General features: G+C 31.8%; 2 protein-coding genes across 3 annotated transcripts; one reads left to right on the forward strand and one right to left on the reverse strand.

Annotated features, from left to right (window-relative positions):
* Positions 1-138: 138 nt before the first annotated feature.
* On the forward strand, positions 139-930 carry LOC107647653 (uncharacterized). The gene has a single exon (XM_016351713.2). The coding sequence runs from the start codon at positions 244-246 to the stop codon at positions 772-774; it is 531 nt and encodes a 176-aa protein (XP_016207199.1). The 5' UTR covers positions 139-243; the 3' UTR covers positions 775-930.
* An 8,440-nt stretch (positions 931-9,370) lies between these two features.
* On the reverse strand, positions 9,371-13,045 carry LOC107605395 (homeobox protein knotted-1-like 3). 2 transcript variants are annotated; one of them, XM_088489846.1, is made up of 6 exons: positions 12,141-13,045; positions 11,192-11,312; positions 10,621-10,814; positions 10,380-10,511; positions 10,103-10,239; positions 9,371-9,850 (listed from the first exon to the last, which is right to left on the reverse strand). In XM_088489846.1, exons 1-6 carry the CDS (start codon positions 12,783-12,785, stop codon positions 9,847-9,849), a joined length of 1,233 nt encoding a protein of 410 aa, XP_088345972.1. In that variant the 5' UTR covers positions 12,786-13,045; the 3' UTR covers positions 9,371-9,846. The 2 variants fall into 2 exon arrangements, with proteins under 2 accessions (XP_088345972.1, XP_016162755.1); XM_016307269.3 differs by having other exon boundaries at positions 9,371-9,861; positions 12,141-13,012.
* Between the last annotated feature and the right edge of the window lie 3,437 nt (positions 13,046-16,482).

Consider the following 16,482-nt stretch of genomic DNA (forward strand, 5'->3'; position numbering starts at 1 on the left):
CAACCACGCTTATTACACTCATTATATTTAGGACTTTTCCAACTCAATAACTCACATTCATCTCCTAAAATAATATTACTATATATTAATATTAATATTAATTCACACAATTCACACCTCCCCACCAACAATAATAATTCTCTCTCTTTCTCACACCCAAAAATCTCACAAAATTCTTGTTTTGTCTTCATCTCACCAATAAAAGTATCATCATCATCATCATTATTATTATTAGTGATAATAATGCAAGGTGGGATGCATCATCAATCTACCCTAAGAGAGAAATTCAAATCTTCAATATGTTGCTTCATGGGCACGGCACATGAATCATTAGACCATGGTGATTTATGTAATTATGATAAGTTGAATATTAACACGTCTAGGACGCCAAAGTCTTCGGCATCACCCACCACCCCATCCAGCTCGGCATCGTGGTTCAAAAAACCGTGGACGGCAGCCGGGGAGCACGTGACTGCCGAGCTGCTGCCACGTGTCCGTGGACATAGCCAAAGGAGTCGTTTACGTAGGCATAATAATAATAACAACAACAACCACCACCACCACGGCCATCGCCAAACGCAATCTGCGGATTTTAGCTACGATGCTTCCAGCTATGCTCTCAATTTTGAGAATGAGGATTCCGGAGAGTTCCCGCTTAGGAACTTTAGTGCCCGGTTGCCGGTTTCGCCGAGAACTCCGTCCGTACCATTGAAGTATCCTGATGAATTGGCTGTGTCCACGGCGGCGCCAAAAGAAATTGTTGGGTATAGTTAAACCACAATTATATTGTTATTATTGAATAAGACAAATGAAATTTTTATTAACCAACATAATAGATAATTGCATAACTCTCTTTTTATCAATGTTGATGTTATTGAGATATACAAAATGTCCATTAATTAATAGTTTTGTTTTGGTTTTATATATATATATCCCCAGTTTTCTATTTTGTCTGGGTAATGCTTAATTTTTTATCCAAGTTTGTTAATATTAATTTTAAGGGTTTCATTTCGTTTCTCATTTATAATTAAATAGTCTTGTTTCAACCCCTCAAAGGCATGTTTTCCTCATAACTAAACAATAAACATGAGTGCTTCAATAAAAGATTATCTTCTATCTCGAATTTCAATTCCACACACACATATATATATATTCAACTTATAATAATAATAATAATAATAATAATAATAATAATAATAATAATAATAATAATAATAATAAAAGGAATATAATGACGTGAATGAGGTTTATATTTCTAAGTAAGGTTTTAAATTACAAAAATGGTGGTGTTATGGTTGTTGCAGGGGTGTTGCCAGTGGTGGAGCTTAGTTCAGACAAGGGGTGGCCATGGCCCCCCCAAACTTTTTATAAAAAACTTAGTAGTACTTTTTCAAAAGATAAAAAATAGTTCACTTTACTTAAATACTTTACTATGATTTAAAGTATCTAATAAGTTCAATAAACAATACTCTCTCTATCTTTAGGTTCAAATATAAAAAATTAGATATTTTTTATTTATTTAATTTAATATTATTTTATATTTTACTATTTATTTAATTTAATTTTTTATATGATAAAAAATAATAGAATATTCAATAAGTATTAATATTATTGTATTTGTATAAATTGATTAAAAAAATTCAATAAATATTATAAATTTTAATATTTGTCCTTCTAACTTCTTCTTTATATATTTTACAGGATATATATTCAAATTTTTATATAAAATAATAATGAAAAATCAAAGAATTGATACATTTTTTAAGAGGAAGGCTAATATTTAAGAAGGAGAACATATAACTTTTACAATATCAACACATGTAGATAGTTCTTCTACTTTAATGAATCACGAAGAAAGTGAGATATAACCTTCAAAAGTTCAAAAAGTTATATCTGATGACTTTAACTTTAACTTTTTGGAACGAGATCTTGAAAAATGGCTTTAAATTTGGCAGTATCACCCAAATCAAAGAGATGAGATTAGACGAGCTTATCTTAAATGAGGTCCATATAAAAAAATATTTTGACAATTATTTTCTATTTGGCCCCCCAAAATTTTGTTTCAAGTTCCGCCACTGGGTGTTGCAAATTAAGTTGAATTGATCAGAATATATCAGATGTTCCAAATCATCATCATGGGGGTTCAAATAAATGCATGCACAGCATAACACTTTGAAGAACCCTAATTCATCATCAATTCCCTCCGGATCCCCCAAGAAAGAATACGTATACATAATGGAAAATTGTGCATGTTGTTGGAGGCCTTGTCGTTGGAGAATTATGTATGTATATGTAACATGGGTTGGTTGGTCAAATGTAGTCAAACTTACACTGTTTAGTTTCTTGAATGTTAGATCACGATTTCCATGATACCGATGAGATCATTGATCCTTGAATTAGGGATTTATCTCAAAATGACAATGACGATTAGTTTTATAGTTATCAGAACCGAATCAATAATTAATTCGATTAGATTATTGGTTCATCAGATTATTAGTTTAATTGTTGAATTACAGATTAAACCGGTTAATCAGTTATAATAAAATGATTATATAAAATTTAATTTTGTTATAATAATTTTTTTTATATTAAATCAACCTATTTTAAGATTTCAATAATTCATTAATTAATTATATTAATAAAATATATGTTAAAAAAAGTTAATATTAATAAATATTATATAATTATTAATAATAAAAATATGATATAATTAATAAAAATATTTTTTTATCTTTTTAATTTAAAAAAATTTAACAACATTTAATGTTTTTTTAATAATAATAATGTAAAATTAAAAAAATAATTAACTTAAGTGAGTAAATATAAAATAAAAAATTCAATTAAATTAAATATAAAAACTACTCATTAGAATAAAAAGAAAAAAGAATAAAGAGATTTTAAATTTTTTATAGTTAAAAAAAATTAATAAGATGAAATTATTAATTAGGATAGTCTGATAAGTTATAATATATTTATAAAGATGCACATATATTATCAAAGAACATCTTAATTTGGTGGTTGCAAGGACTCTTTTATTCTAGTTCGAACCTCATCAATGCCAATTTTTTGAAATGGGTACCGGCTGATCAGTTCAATTATTTGTACGGATCGGTTCAATTATTTGTACGGTTTGAATGTTATTCTGATTGGTTAAGAGTTCGATTTATTGAATTTTTAATTGAATTAGTCGGTTTGGTCCGAATTTGATAACTATGGTTGTGATATCTTAATTATAAAGTGTTTTATTTTTTTCAAAAACAGAGAAATTTAAACTCGCGACGTCTAAATAAGTATGTAGAGACTATGTCATTTAACTTATAGCTCATTGATTATAAAGTGTGTTTGAACTAATAACAAATATGAAATAATAATATGATTTGACTTGGAAATTAACTAATTAAGGGATAGTGAAGATTTTCTCCATAGTAAGAATTTTTTGCCATTGTTAAAGTGGAGGAGGCTACGTTGAGGTTAGGAAGGAGTGACGCCTATATAGCAGAGATACTCCGTACTTTAGTAGCACAAATATTGCCACGTGTAACGAGCTGAATACATAACTTTGTTGATGAGTTTGTGAGTTCATCGCAAAGAGATTTTTTTGGTGGTGACAGCCACCACCACCACCATAGAATGGCGTACTAAACTAAATTTAAATAATCACAAAAGAGAAAAAGAAAAATAGAGAATATATACCTAATTATTATAGTTAACATTCAACTTAATTATAATTATAAGCACTATATATATCAGGGAATAATTTATCTTTTATTTTAAAGAAGGTATGATAACATTCACCTTATAATAATATAATAATATTAGAATAATCATTCTTCTATTATTTGGGTTTCTATGATGCCTTGTTTGTGTGCCTAAGCTATTCATAGGCTTTGGACTTTGGATTTTTTTTTTAACTTGCACGTGGCACGTAGCTTGTTGACTTAGCTTGTTGAGAGTTTTTTTCATCATTCTTAATTAATAGTTGGTTTAGAAGGATTAGTACTTTTTGCAGTAGACTGAAGGTTAGCCACTGCTACAACAAAAAGAAATAATTGCTTTTGTACTTTAAATCAAGAAAAATAAACATGCTAGAATAATAAATTTTTAAATAAATGTAAAGCAGGACTGTTTAATTTTATTTTGAAAATAATACATGCTTTTTTTGTCTTTTTAAAGTGATAATCAAATATTGATATGGTAAAATATATCAGGTAAGTATTCACGTCTAAAAGTCTAATGCACATTTAATTGAATAAACTAAGGACAATGATTAAAAAAAAAAATTGAAAATAGACAATTTTGAAATGAAAAAATTTAGGTAGCCAATAATTATTTTATTATCTAAAAAATTATACAATTATACTTTGTATATTATATACATTAAAAAACAGCCATTAAAAATATTTGCTAAGCCACCTGTACCAAAGAAAGTCTGAATCTGAATCACGTTTGACTCATGATATATAGAATATTTGTTGATAAATCTTTTATTTTATGAAATATTATTGTGTTAACCTTATAGCATAATTTGTTAGATGTTATTGTATCTAATTAAAAATTAGAACACTGATGATATAATATTATATATAGATCAAGAATAAAATGTATTTGTGAACGCAACTCATGAATTTTTTTCGGCTTTGCCAAACAAAGAAAAGACACGTCAACTTTTGTAAACGTGAATTTCATTCATGTAAGTCTCTTGAAACTACATTACCGTGTGAAATCAACATCAAAAGCGCACAGACATGGATACTTTAAGAACAAAAGAACTCCCCTTTTGTTCTATCTGATCTCCTATACCAAAAGTAGTCACGTTAAGTCGTTAATGGAGCAATAACCATCAAAAGATTAAGATAAAAGATTAAGATAAAACATAGTAACATATGTAGTCTTATTCATAAAAAAGCTTAGGTTACATCAGATATTATTTAAACAATTTCCTTACATGTTTATATTTATAGTAAATATTATTTTGATATTAATACTTTTTTAATAACTAACACGTATTTTTTTATTTTGTTGATTAAAATATAATTTAAATATATAATTAATTAATAATAATTCTATTTTTATATATACGAATATTAAGACTATTTAAAATATAATTAGTATTATTATTATTTAAATAATTTATTACATAATTTAATTACTTATTGTTTGCATCAAATTATTGATTTCATTTCTTCCTCCAATGTTTCGAGTGTTACCTCAAACGTTGATTTGGGGCTGAATGTAAGGTCTAGATCCCTTCTGGAATAGCGTCCAACTTGTTCTTGCGCCAAGGTGCCCCCATCCGAGTTCCTCGTGAGTAGGTGGGGGTGGTACCTGCAAGAGATTCTAATATTTAAGTTAGCAAGGATTTTAGGCAGATTTTAGTAGAGTAGAACGTGAATATACTTGAGGGGTATCAGTGTACTTATAATAAAGTCAATTCCATCTTTATTGATAGATAGTTGTTTCCTTTGTTTTGGGAGTTTGTTAAGATTTATCTTTTAACGGAGATAGAAATAATTGACGAGATTCACAGAGACAGTTATTTGCTTGAACAAGTAGAACAGAGCTCCTTTTGGTGGTGTCCGACCTCTTCAAAGAAGTCGGATACACTATAGAAGCCACCTCTTTAGATTGGACCTTTTATTCTTATTGGATTTGACTTTATTTGTTTGAACAGTGTATGACCAGTTAGGAATCGATCTGAAGTGAAGCATAATAGCAAAACCTGAAAAAAATGGCAACTAAATTTAAGAGGACAAAATACTAAATTTAACAAGTAAAGAAAAATCTCAAGCCTTGCTAGTGACAGTATAGTTTAAAATTCATGTTGCACTCTTTTCTACTCTATATGATTTGTGTTTGATTTGTTTTCGACTCTCTAGATTTTTATTTGAATAATTATTTTCTGTTGTTCAACAAAGAAGCAATTCAAGTCCCCCATTTCCAATACAGCCTAGCTCTCCTTTGGTTTTCTTAGAATTCTCTTGTGCATACTTTTTCTTTTCTTTTCTTTTTTTTTGGGGGTTTATTTCTTCTACTCCCAATTTTTCTATCCATATATAGAGTATTTGATGAATTTCTCCACTTAGCTAAAGTTTTAATTTTAGCCCTTCAAATTATTTTTTAAGTTATATATATTTTGGGTGGGGGGGCTAGAAGGTTGTTTTCTTTTTTCCTTTTTTGTTTTTGTTCAAAGAAGGTTGTTTTCCTGTAATATATCCGTTATTTTTGTATTGTCTTGTATATATCCCTATATCTAGTTTCTCTCTTTTTTCCATTTAACATCAGGCCTAATAAGCCCAAAAGAGTTGAGACAGATAAAACAAAAACTGGTTTCCATTTTGACGAAAAATATTTAACAGGGCTGCATTAAAATAAGAAAGCCCAATAAAAAGGAAGGAGTCAAGACCAAAAACAATTAAAAAAGAAATAAAGGTATGCCTATACTTATATTAATTTATTTTTGATGCACTCTCAGTATAATAAAAGGTATACCTATACCTGTACCTATATTACACGTGCATCTAATTATATAATGTCATATCAGTAAAAATAATTATCTTTCACGTTGACCCATAAATAGTCATCTAAAAAAATAAATATGATTGCGGTGTAAAACTCAAAATAAAATAGAGGAAGTATATGGAGTCAATACATGTTCCGTACAATGCATACAATGGGGTTAATTTCAAATTAAAATTAAAGTATCGAATGTTTATTTAAAGGGATTCAGTAGGATATCAGATGTTTATTATCCCTGATATTCGGATGGTTATTCCGGATAGTATGGATGTATTGTGTTTGATAAATTAGTAGTATTTTACCCTGGATGTTCGAACCTGTACGATAACGGATGGTTACTTCTTTTTATTGGGTCAAAGAATCAGCCTATTGTACATATTGTATACTTATTCCATTGGCTCCCTAGCGGAACTCTATAAAATATTTTACACTGTCAAACATTAAAATTAAACTCTACTATACCTATATATGGTATTTCTTTTGGTGTGTATACCTATACCTATAGTATAATATGTCTATATATATTATATAGGCTCAACATTTCAGTTTCACAATTCATTTAGGAAAGAAAAATGGCTCATTTTAAGTGAATATGTTTTCTTTGACTGAACTATATATCACGAATGATTTTCAGCTAAGATGTGGAAGCACTTGACCAAGCAACTAACAATAATAAGAAATAAATCACCTCAACTCTACTCTTTGTAACTGAGAAATGTTATGCTAACAAGTAAAATTTGATGAATATTTAACCAAATGAGAAGAAGAAGAAGAGAGTAAAAAAGAAAAGGTAAAAAACAACACCAACAACTACAAAGCAACACGTTTCTGAGGTTAATTCAGATTTCATTAAATTTCAATTGTACGCCTAGTTTTACGTGGAAATTCCTCACCCTATTTCTGATTTTTTTTTTTATTTCATATGGATCTGTCAAATAATGATAAATAATTCATTTATAAGTGCCTTGCATGCATGCGGCCAAAACGTGATTATCAGTTTCACTATTTGGTATGATACAAATCTCATGTGCTACTTTAGTAACATATATTATAACATTTTAAAAAAAATTAAAGTAAAAAAGGTTTGCATCTTAAGGAGGTCAATTTAATAATAATAATAATAATAATAATAATAATAATAATAATAATAATAATAATAATAATAATGATGATGATGATGATGATGATGTAAGCTGAAACATGTGTATATTTTATCTTGGGGGAAAAAATTATTATAACACATTTTCTTGTGGATATCAAAGTGAGCCACCACCATTATCAAAATATCAATAATCATTTGCCGATGGGATCATTTTGTTGATAGGTAATAATGAATAATGATCCATGAAATATTCAATTTTAAATTTAAAAATTGTTCCAAAACCTAAATCCAAGGCCCAATGGTTGTCTTTCAAACAAGTTGGTATATGATTTCATTTATTTAAAATAACAACCAACCACGATATATACACCTCAAATATAATGTAGTATTTGTATAAAATATAGTAAGAGTTTTAAATGTGCCAAAACACCGATATTTCAGTTGTTTTAAATGTTAATCTGAATTATAAAATATATATAATATATATTAATTAAAATCAACGGTTAAAACAATTAAGACATCGGTATTCCTGATATACTTAAAATTTTTTCTAAAATATATACTATAAAATAAAATAAACATTAAAAATCTATAAAATAATATATATAAATATATAATCATTGATTTTTTTTCATATATTTTTTATTAAAATATGTGCAATGCATATTATATTGGTGTTTATTACCCGCACTCTTCAAATATCTATACCTGACAAAGATCCCAAAGGGACAGAAACCGAAGATTCTGTTAATTGTTAAATAGAAAATAAAATATCACTTAACTTTTCCCATATATGGTGTCTATTCCACCTAAAATTTTCCACACTATGAATCCATCGGCAAGTCAAATCATAAAAGCAACATACTAATATTGATTTAATTAAAGATTTAACAGTTGTGTATCCCTAAGAGCACATGTAACATATTAAGATCATCACTAAACAAAAAATTTTAAATATTTAAATTAATAAATACATTTAAAAACTCAATTTTACGTTTTTTTAATAAAAATGTTTTAATTTATATTTTTAAAACACATATTAATTAAATTCTTTAATTTATTACATTAATTAAATACTTGAATAAAATATAAACATAATATATATCTATATATATGACTATGCTATGTGTACATCAAAATAAACCATCAATAAATAATATAAAATATATATCAAAATATAAATATACATTAAAAATAAATTAAACCATACACACAATATATTTATATACAAATATATTGATAACTGATTTTAGTGGACAAATAACATTCTTATATAAAATATTAAACAAAAATAAATACAAATAATTTATTGACAATTGCTTTTTATTTCTCTAAAATTAGAGAATAAACTATTGTCTTTATATTATTGCATAATAGATTTGTTTTTACATTTTTTAATATAAAATAGTTATACATTTAACTAATTCAACATATAGTTAAATTTTGAATAAAAATAAATTTCTGAAGCATATATTAAATATATTGTGAAATTAAACAATTATTTTTCAAAATTTATAATATCATAAAAATAAAAATAATGCAATAAATTAATTATTTAGAATTTAACTCATATATAATATTTTACATTCAAATAAAATATATAAGAAGATTTATTTCAAATGTTTAATCCGCATACATTTATTATAAAACAATATACCTCTAATTTCGGAAAAATATAAAAATAAATATGGTCGAAATTTTAAGACAAGCACCACCAACGCATTGACAACTAAACCATAATAACTAAAAAAAAAAAAGCATAAACTTATGATATACCATTTCTACAACAAATTGTCATCTACATCCCAAATAACAATTTTAAGAAGAAAAAATATAAAAATTAGTATGTTTATAAGAGAAAAAAAAATGCACAGCTTATTACTGTACACCCACGACAACCCCTCAGTATATATATTTCACAAGCATTCAAATGTAAACAAAATTCAAAATCCTATTCAATATACCCCATATGGTTTCGGTATATAAAATTCCTAATTATATAGGTTCACAAGCCCTAAAAGAACCCATCTTCATCAGGCCTTCAAGCAGATATAGCTTAAAATGATTCACAATATTAGCACCTTTTGTATTAATTACCATTCTTCAATAGAAACAAATGTGGTTCTTCCTCAATGTCTTCTTCTCTTGAATCCCTTTCAATGCAACATTATTAGCCAGAAAATGTTTTCTGACTTTGCTCCATTTACATATACCGATCAGCATTGTTATCACCTGCATTGTTTCTTTTTAAAAACTAAGGTTGGTTCCAAAGCTCATGCAAAATTTTAATAAAAAATAAATGAGAAAATTACCCTACTCTTTCATAAAGTGAGGTAATTAGGTGATATTACACATTAAATAAAAGAGGATTTGGCGTGTATTTTTACAAATATAAGGATGCTATATGTAATTTCGCTTAATTTCAGGAGAGGTCAGTGTAATTTACCATAAAATAAAAATGAAGTACTTTAATTAAGAAAATACCTTTTGCGCTTGCTCTTCAAGACAGTAGAAGAAGAAGGATTGCTGTGCCAATTCCTCTTCCTCTGATTGATAAACCAATTATTAATCTGCTTTAATTGCAGACCAGTTTCCTGCACCAGCCTTGCCTTATCTTCCTCCTGAAGAAATCACATAAATGTTCAGCAATCTTTATAGAATATCCAATGTGAAGGTGGGAAAAAACACATATCAATAATTTAAGAGTTTCCCCCAGAAAAAGATGTAATGGCATTATTAAGTTCTCATTTATCAAACTTACTGTGGGGTAAGGCCATTTGGAATGGGATTGCCACCAAGCTTTAAGGACAGAGGTCGTGTCGCCGGGGAGTTTTCCTGCCCGTCTCTTGCGCAAAATTTCTTCTCTTATGTCAACAATTTTCTCCTTGTAACCCTACATAACAAAATCCAAAAAATTATACTAAAAAGAATAAAAGGATTTTAACCATATGTGAAGATATTTAAAATTAAGGTACATTAAAAAGCAAAAATCATTCCCTTACATTTTTCAATTCATGCTTTAATTCTTGTCTTACACGCTCCATGAGGGACCTCTCGTTCTCTGTCGGAATAAGAGGGCCAAACCCCATGCTATCTGTTCCATCCAAACTACCGTCAAACAGATTGGCCTCACTATCAACTTGATCATCTTCGTCGTCGGACATTGTAGCCCCTGTACCTTCTCCGGGTGAAACTCCTGTTCTCATACAGCAAGTGAGAACAATTATCAGTTTAGTACTCATAAAAAACATTTACTTTTGCTGTTTATTTTCTTGTTTTCTGCAAATGAAGTCTTTTGGCTAATTAAATCAAAAGATCAAAGAACATGCTAAGAATTTGGACAACTGGCCAATGAATTATGAATTGTTTAACACTTTTGTCAAAGTTCAAACACATGAAAATGTCATTTATCTGTTACAAACCTGTAATGCATGTGGAATTAAGAAATCCAAACCCATAACTGTCTTAGAGAGAAATAACTGTCTTACAAGCATAACTTGGTTTCATTCTTGTAAGTAAATTTTAGCTTTTTCCAGAGACATTTAACTTGTATTATGAGACAGATTTTGGCACCTGTTAAACTTTGTAAGGATTGCTCGATCTCCCAACAAGCCATTACTGCTTCCATTGCGTGGACGCGGACATGCTGCTGCAATTGTTCTTTGAAGGAGCAAAGAAGCAAAACGTAGTGCGACTGCAACAAGAAGCACGAAAAAACACCCACCCGGTAAGAATAAACCAAGAAAGAAGCAAACTACCATTGCCATCAAAGAATAAATCAAGAATCAAACATATTGCAGCACTTCAAAGATGAATCATCAAAACTGCATGTATTCATTCAATTGCTGAATTCGGCGTCGAACAAAACTAAAAAATCATCTCTAAAAGTCAAATTTGATCCACTTGCTTCCATAACCCGTCAGTTTTACATCCTATAAACAAGCAAACTTCATTCTCTTCATTTCCTCTGTTCGGCTAAACAAAACCTCTGGATCAAATCCCTAATTTAATTCCCAAAAGCCCTAAAATCATAGCAAGTAATTCATTTCAGCTGCAATCTGAAATATCTTTCATCGTCCGATCCCATAATCAAAGCCAAAACAGTAATAGTAACAATCATAATTATTAAAACCATGAAGTCACTAATTTGAACGCGATAAACTCAATTAAATCCGAAAAAAGAGGAAGAATTCCGTACGAATTAATAAACCAATCAAATAACTGCAAAAACTGGAAGTCTGTTTTACTGTACAAGCATTTAAGAAAAATAAGATTCGGTATCATAAAGTCTAAACAAACAAATACGGTTATTACGTGAGTTAGAAAGAGAAGAGAAGAGAGCACTTCTGTTAAGGGCGTGTTTGCCTGGACACAGCTTTAGAGGGAGGAAAAAAAAAATAAAAGCTTCACCACGTAATTTGCTTTCCAAAACTTTGGAAGCAAAAGAAGCAAAAGAAAATGTTCTGGAAAGTTCAGAGTCCATAGTTACCGTACTCTTCAAAACAGTGAGAGGGAGAGTTACCATGAACTGGTCGAGTTCTTTGTCATCTCCAACGCCATGGCCGAAGGCAGAGTACTTGGAGACTACATTCTGTGACTGTGCCAGCTGTGCGTCGATCCTCGGCAGCTGGTCCACCGGCGTGGCGATCCTCAGGCACGCCACGTGTGCCGACAGCAGCTGTTCGTACAGAGGGTGCGCCAGTATCTCCGCCTTCCATCTTCCAACCTGCCAATTCACCATCCCTCCTCCTCCGCCGTCACCTCCGCCACCATCTCCGACGACGGCGGCCGTCACGTCCCCCTTGGCGTTGGCAATTCCGGTCTTCAAATCGACCGGTTCGAAGTTGACACCGGTAGCGTCGAGCCACGGAGATGGCTGGGATGCGGCGGAGTCGGAGGCCGTGTGGAGATTGAGGAAATTGGAGTTGGCGTTGGTGTTATTAGCGTTGGAAGTGGCGGTGGTGTTGGTGGTGTCGGTGAAGTTGGTTCGGAGGAGTGCGTTGTTGAGCCAGCTGGGAGCGGTGGTTTGGAGAGGATCGGAGTTAGGTTTGGAGTTAGGGTGGGGAGGAGAGGAAGGGAAGGTGTTGGATTGGTGGGTGAAATGGTGAAGAGGAAGGTCGTCGTGTGAGTCAGAGACAGAGAGAGGGTTGTGGTTGTGGTAAGCCATAGAGAGAGAGAAAAGAGAGAAAGAGAGAGGAAAATGATGATGATGGTGTGTGTATGTAATTGGTGAGGGTTACTATAAACGTTTATATTTAATGGTTGGAATAAGGACACCGGAGAGACAAATGGATGAGGTACTGCCCTTTTGTCTTTGTCACAGTGCTTTTCTCGGACTCGTTAATTTTCTTCTGCTACTCACCCTGCTACTGTGATTTTCCTTTCCTTTCTTTTGGCTTCCAACCTTCACTGCCGTGTAATTAATACAAAACCTTTTCTATTTTATTTTTATGTACTTATCCTCAACAATAAAAATAATAAACATATTTAATTTTGTATTGCCGATAACAAAAATAATTCATTTTTAAATTTTAAAAATCATTTTGTTACCGTACGTAAACCGTAGTCTTATTATTATAAATATAGAGAAAAAAAAATTAGACATAACAATGAATATCGTATTAGGGCAGGAGTTAGATAAAAGATTAAAAGGAAATCAAAAATATTTATATAATAAAATAAAATTAAAATAAAATTTTGAGAGAGATTAAATTGAAATTTACATATAATTTATATATAAAAAATTAAAATTAGGAGGTCATTGTCCTAGTGGTAGAGCTTAGTTCAGACAAGGGTCATGACCCTCCCCAAATTTTTTATAAAAAATTTAGTAATATTTTTTCAAAAGATAAAAAATAATTCAATTGACTTAAATATGATTGTTTGGAATATTAGGGGTGCTTCTAATAAGTTAGCCCGTGTGCATTGCAAGGAACTTGTTAGGAAATTTAGACCTGTTTTTTTTATTGTGGTTGAAACTCACTCCCCTTTTCAGCATTTAAAATTATTCTGGGAAAAATTGGGGTATCACTCTGTTGGTATAGTAGAAGCAGAGGGGCATAAGGGAGGTATTTGGTTTCTATCCTCTATGAAGGGTGTTTGTTGTAAGTTCATTGATGCTTTTGATCAGGGTGTTACTGTTGAGGTTCACTTTGATAATTTAATTTGGAGGTGTAGTGGTATTTATGGCAGTCCTCAATTTAATAAAAGGGTTCTCCTTTGGGATTATCTTGTTGCACAATCCATGGTTTTTCAAGGACCTTGGATTGTTCTTGGTGATTTTAATGAAGTCAAATTCTCTCATGAATCTAAGGGCTGTCAGTTTTCTCATCAAAGAGTAGACATGTTTGCTACTTCATTAGGGGATAGTGGTTTGTTTGATCTGAAGACTATTGGGAGGCAGTTTTCTTGGTACAGGAGGGTGAAAAATTATATTGACGTGGCAAAAAAGCTTGATCGAGTCTGTATAAATAATAGTTGGTTATCTATCTTTCCAGAGGCTTATGCAGAAGTTTTAAATAGGCTTCAGTCTGATCATTGCCCTATTCTGGTGCGTTGTAAAGGTCGTCCTCAGCCTAAAGGGAATCGACCTTTCCGATTTGTTGCTGCTTGGGCTACTCATCCTGGGTATAGGGATATTGTGAACCAGTCATGGTGGTCTGGTAATAGAGGAATTCATGGCAAGCTTTCGGAAGTACAGAAGAATTCACTAGAGTTTAACTCGAAGGTATTTGGTAACATTTTTGTTAAGAAATGTGAATTAGAGCAGCAGATTAATTATTTACAAAAGCGTTTGGAAGTGGTGGATAGTATTTATTTGCGTCAGAAAGAGCGACAGTTGCTTGATGATTATAATAATACTCTAGTGCAAGAAGAGCTCCTATGGTTCCAAAAGTCCAGAGAGCAGTGGGTAAGGTTCGGGGATAGGAATACAAGATTCTTTCATATTCAAACTCTTGCGCGAAGGAAGCATAATAAGATTCATGGCCTTTTTCTCAAGGATGGAGTGTGGGAAACTGATCCAGAGGTTCTGAGTCAAGAAGTAGAGTCTATCTATAAAAGCTTATTCTGTCATTTAGATGATGTTGATTTGGGTTGCCTTGGTGATGTGCCTCTTCCTTCTCTAAACGAGGAAGCTTGCAATAACCTTACGGCACCAGTTACTATGGAGGAAGTCAAAGCAGCGGTTTTTCACATGAACTCTTTTAAAGCTCCGGGTCCTGATGGGTTTCAAGCTTTCTTCTTCAAAGAATATTGGGAGATCATTGGTCTTGATGTTTGGAAGATGGTTAAGCAGGCATTCTCCGGTGTTCCTCTTGATCCGAGAATGTTGGAGACTTTACTAGTTCTCATTCCAAAGGTTGAATCACCGGTATCTATGAAAGATTTCAGGCCGATTAGTCTCTGCAATGTAGTTTACAAGATCATCACGAAGGTCCTTGTTAATAGGCTTCGTCCTCATCTTGCGGAGATTGTTGGCCCGCTTCAAGGAGGATTTATTCCGGGACGAGGAACTCCTGACAACATCATTATTGCCCAAGAAGTCCTCCACTTTATGAAGAAGACTAAATCAAAGAAAGGCACACTGGCATTTAAGATTGATCTGGAGAAAGCTTATGACAGAGTTGACTGGAGGTTTTTAGCTCATACCCTTAAAAGCTTTGGTTTTTCTATTCCTACACTTAATTTGATTATGAATTGTGTCACTGGTTACTCCAAAAAAATATGGAGGTTTAGGGATTAGAGATCCTTATTGTGTAAATATTGCTCTTCTTGGGAAGCTAGTTTGGACTTTCTTCCAGCAGCCAAACAAGCTATGGGTCCAATTGTTGGATGCCAAATACCGATCATCTCTATATGACTGTTTTAGTTATCCTAAGAACAAGGACTCTCCCATTTGGAGGTGTCTTTGCAAGGCTTGGGAAGTGTTGAAGGATGGGTTTGCTTGGTGTATTGGAGATTTGAACCAGAATTTTTGGTTTTCTAGCTGGAGGAAAGAAGGACGGTTATCTAATGAGATCGATTATGTTCACATTTCTGATTCGAATCTCCGAATTCAGGATATTTGGTCGGTTAGTAGGTGGCATTTGGATACTCTTTATTCTCCTTTATCTCAAAATCTGAAAGATAATATTCTTTCTTACAATCCAGATGAACAAGCAGGTCCGGAAGTGGGTTGGTATTGGAGTGGGTCTGCTGCCAAAGTCTATAACTCTCGCAATGGTTACTTGTGGTTGTGTAAGCAGCTGTTTGGTTGGGAGGAGCGGGAGAATTGGCTTTGGCTTTGGCGCCAGCTTGTTCCGGAAAAGCATAAATTTTTGGCTTGGTTGTGTCTTAAGGAGGCTCTTCCTACTGCAAGTTTTCGCTTTAGAAGAGGGATGTCGTCGTCGGATAAGTGTCCAAGATGTCTTTCTAGCCAGGAATCGGTTTTACATTGTATTCGGGATTGTCCCAAAGCTCAGCTTGTCTGGCATAGGTTGGATATTTCTTGTCATCCTTTGGATTTGAAGAACGGGTTCTTGTATCATAGCAGAGAGCATCCGTTCAAGTTCTTTTCGAGACTTTGGTGGATATGGCGAGCAAGGAATAATGACATCTTTAATCCCGATGAAACTTGGCCTCCGGAAAAAGTGATTTCTGGCATTAACTTCAAAAAAGGAGCTTAGGAATATCTTTGAATTACAACGTATGTCCCTTCCCTCTACTCTAAATGGTTTTTGGAATCCCACATCCATTGGTACTTTTAAGATTAATTGTGATGCTAGTTATTTTGGTTCGGGTGATAGTGTTGGTTTTGCTTGTGTTATTAGAGATTGTAATGGGAGCTGGCAAAGGGGGTGTTTGGGAATGATTGAGAGTAATAG

This window comes from Arachis ipaensis, chromosome B6 (genome assembly GCF_059453495.1).
Source record: "Arachis ipaensis isolate K30076 ecotype BB chromosome B6, ASM5945349v1, whole genome shotgun sequence".
In the NCBI taxonomy this organism is placed as follows: domain Eukaryota; kingdom Viridiplantae; phylum Streptophyta; class Magnoliopsida; order Fabales; family Fabaceae; genus Arachis; species Arachis ipaensis.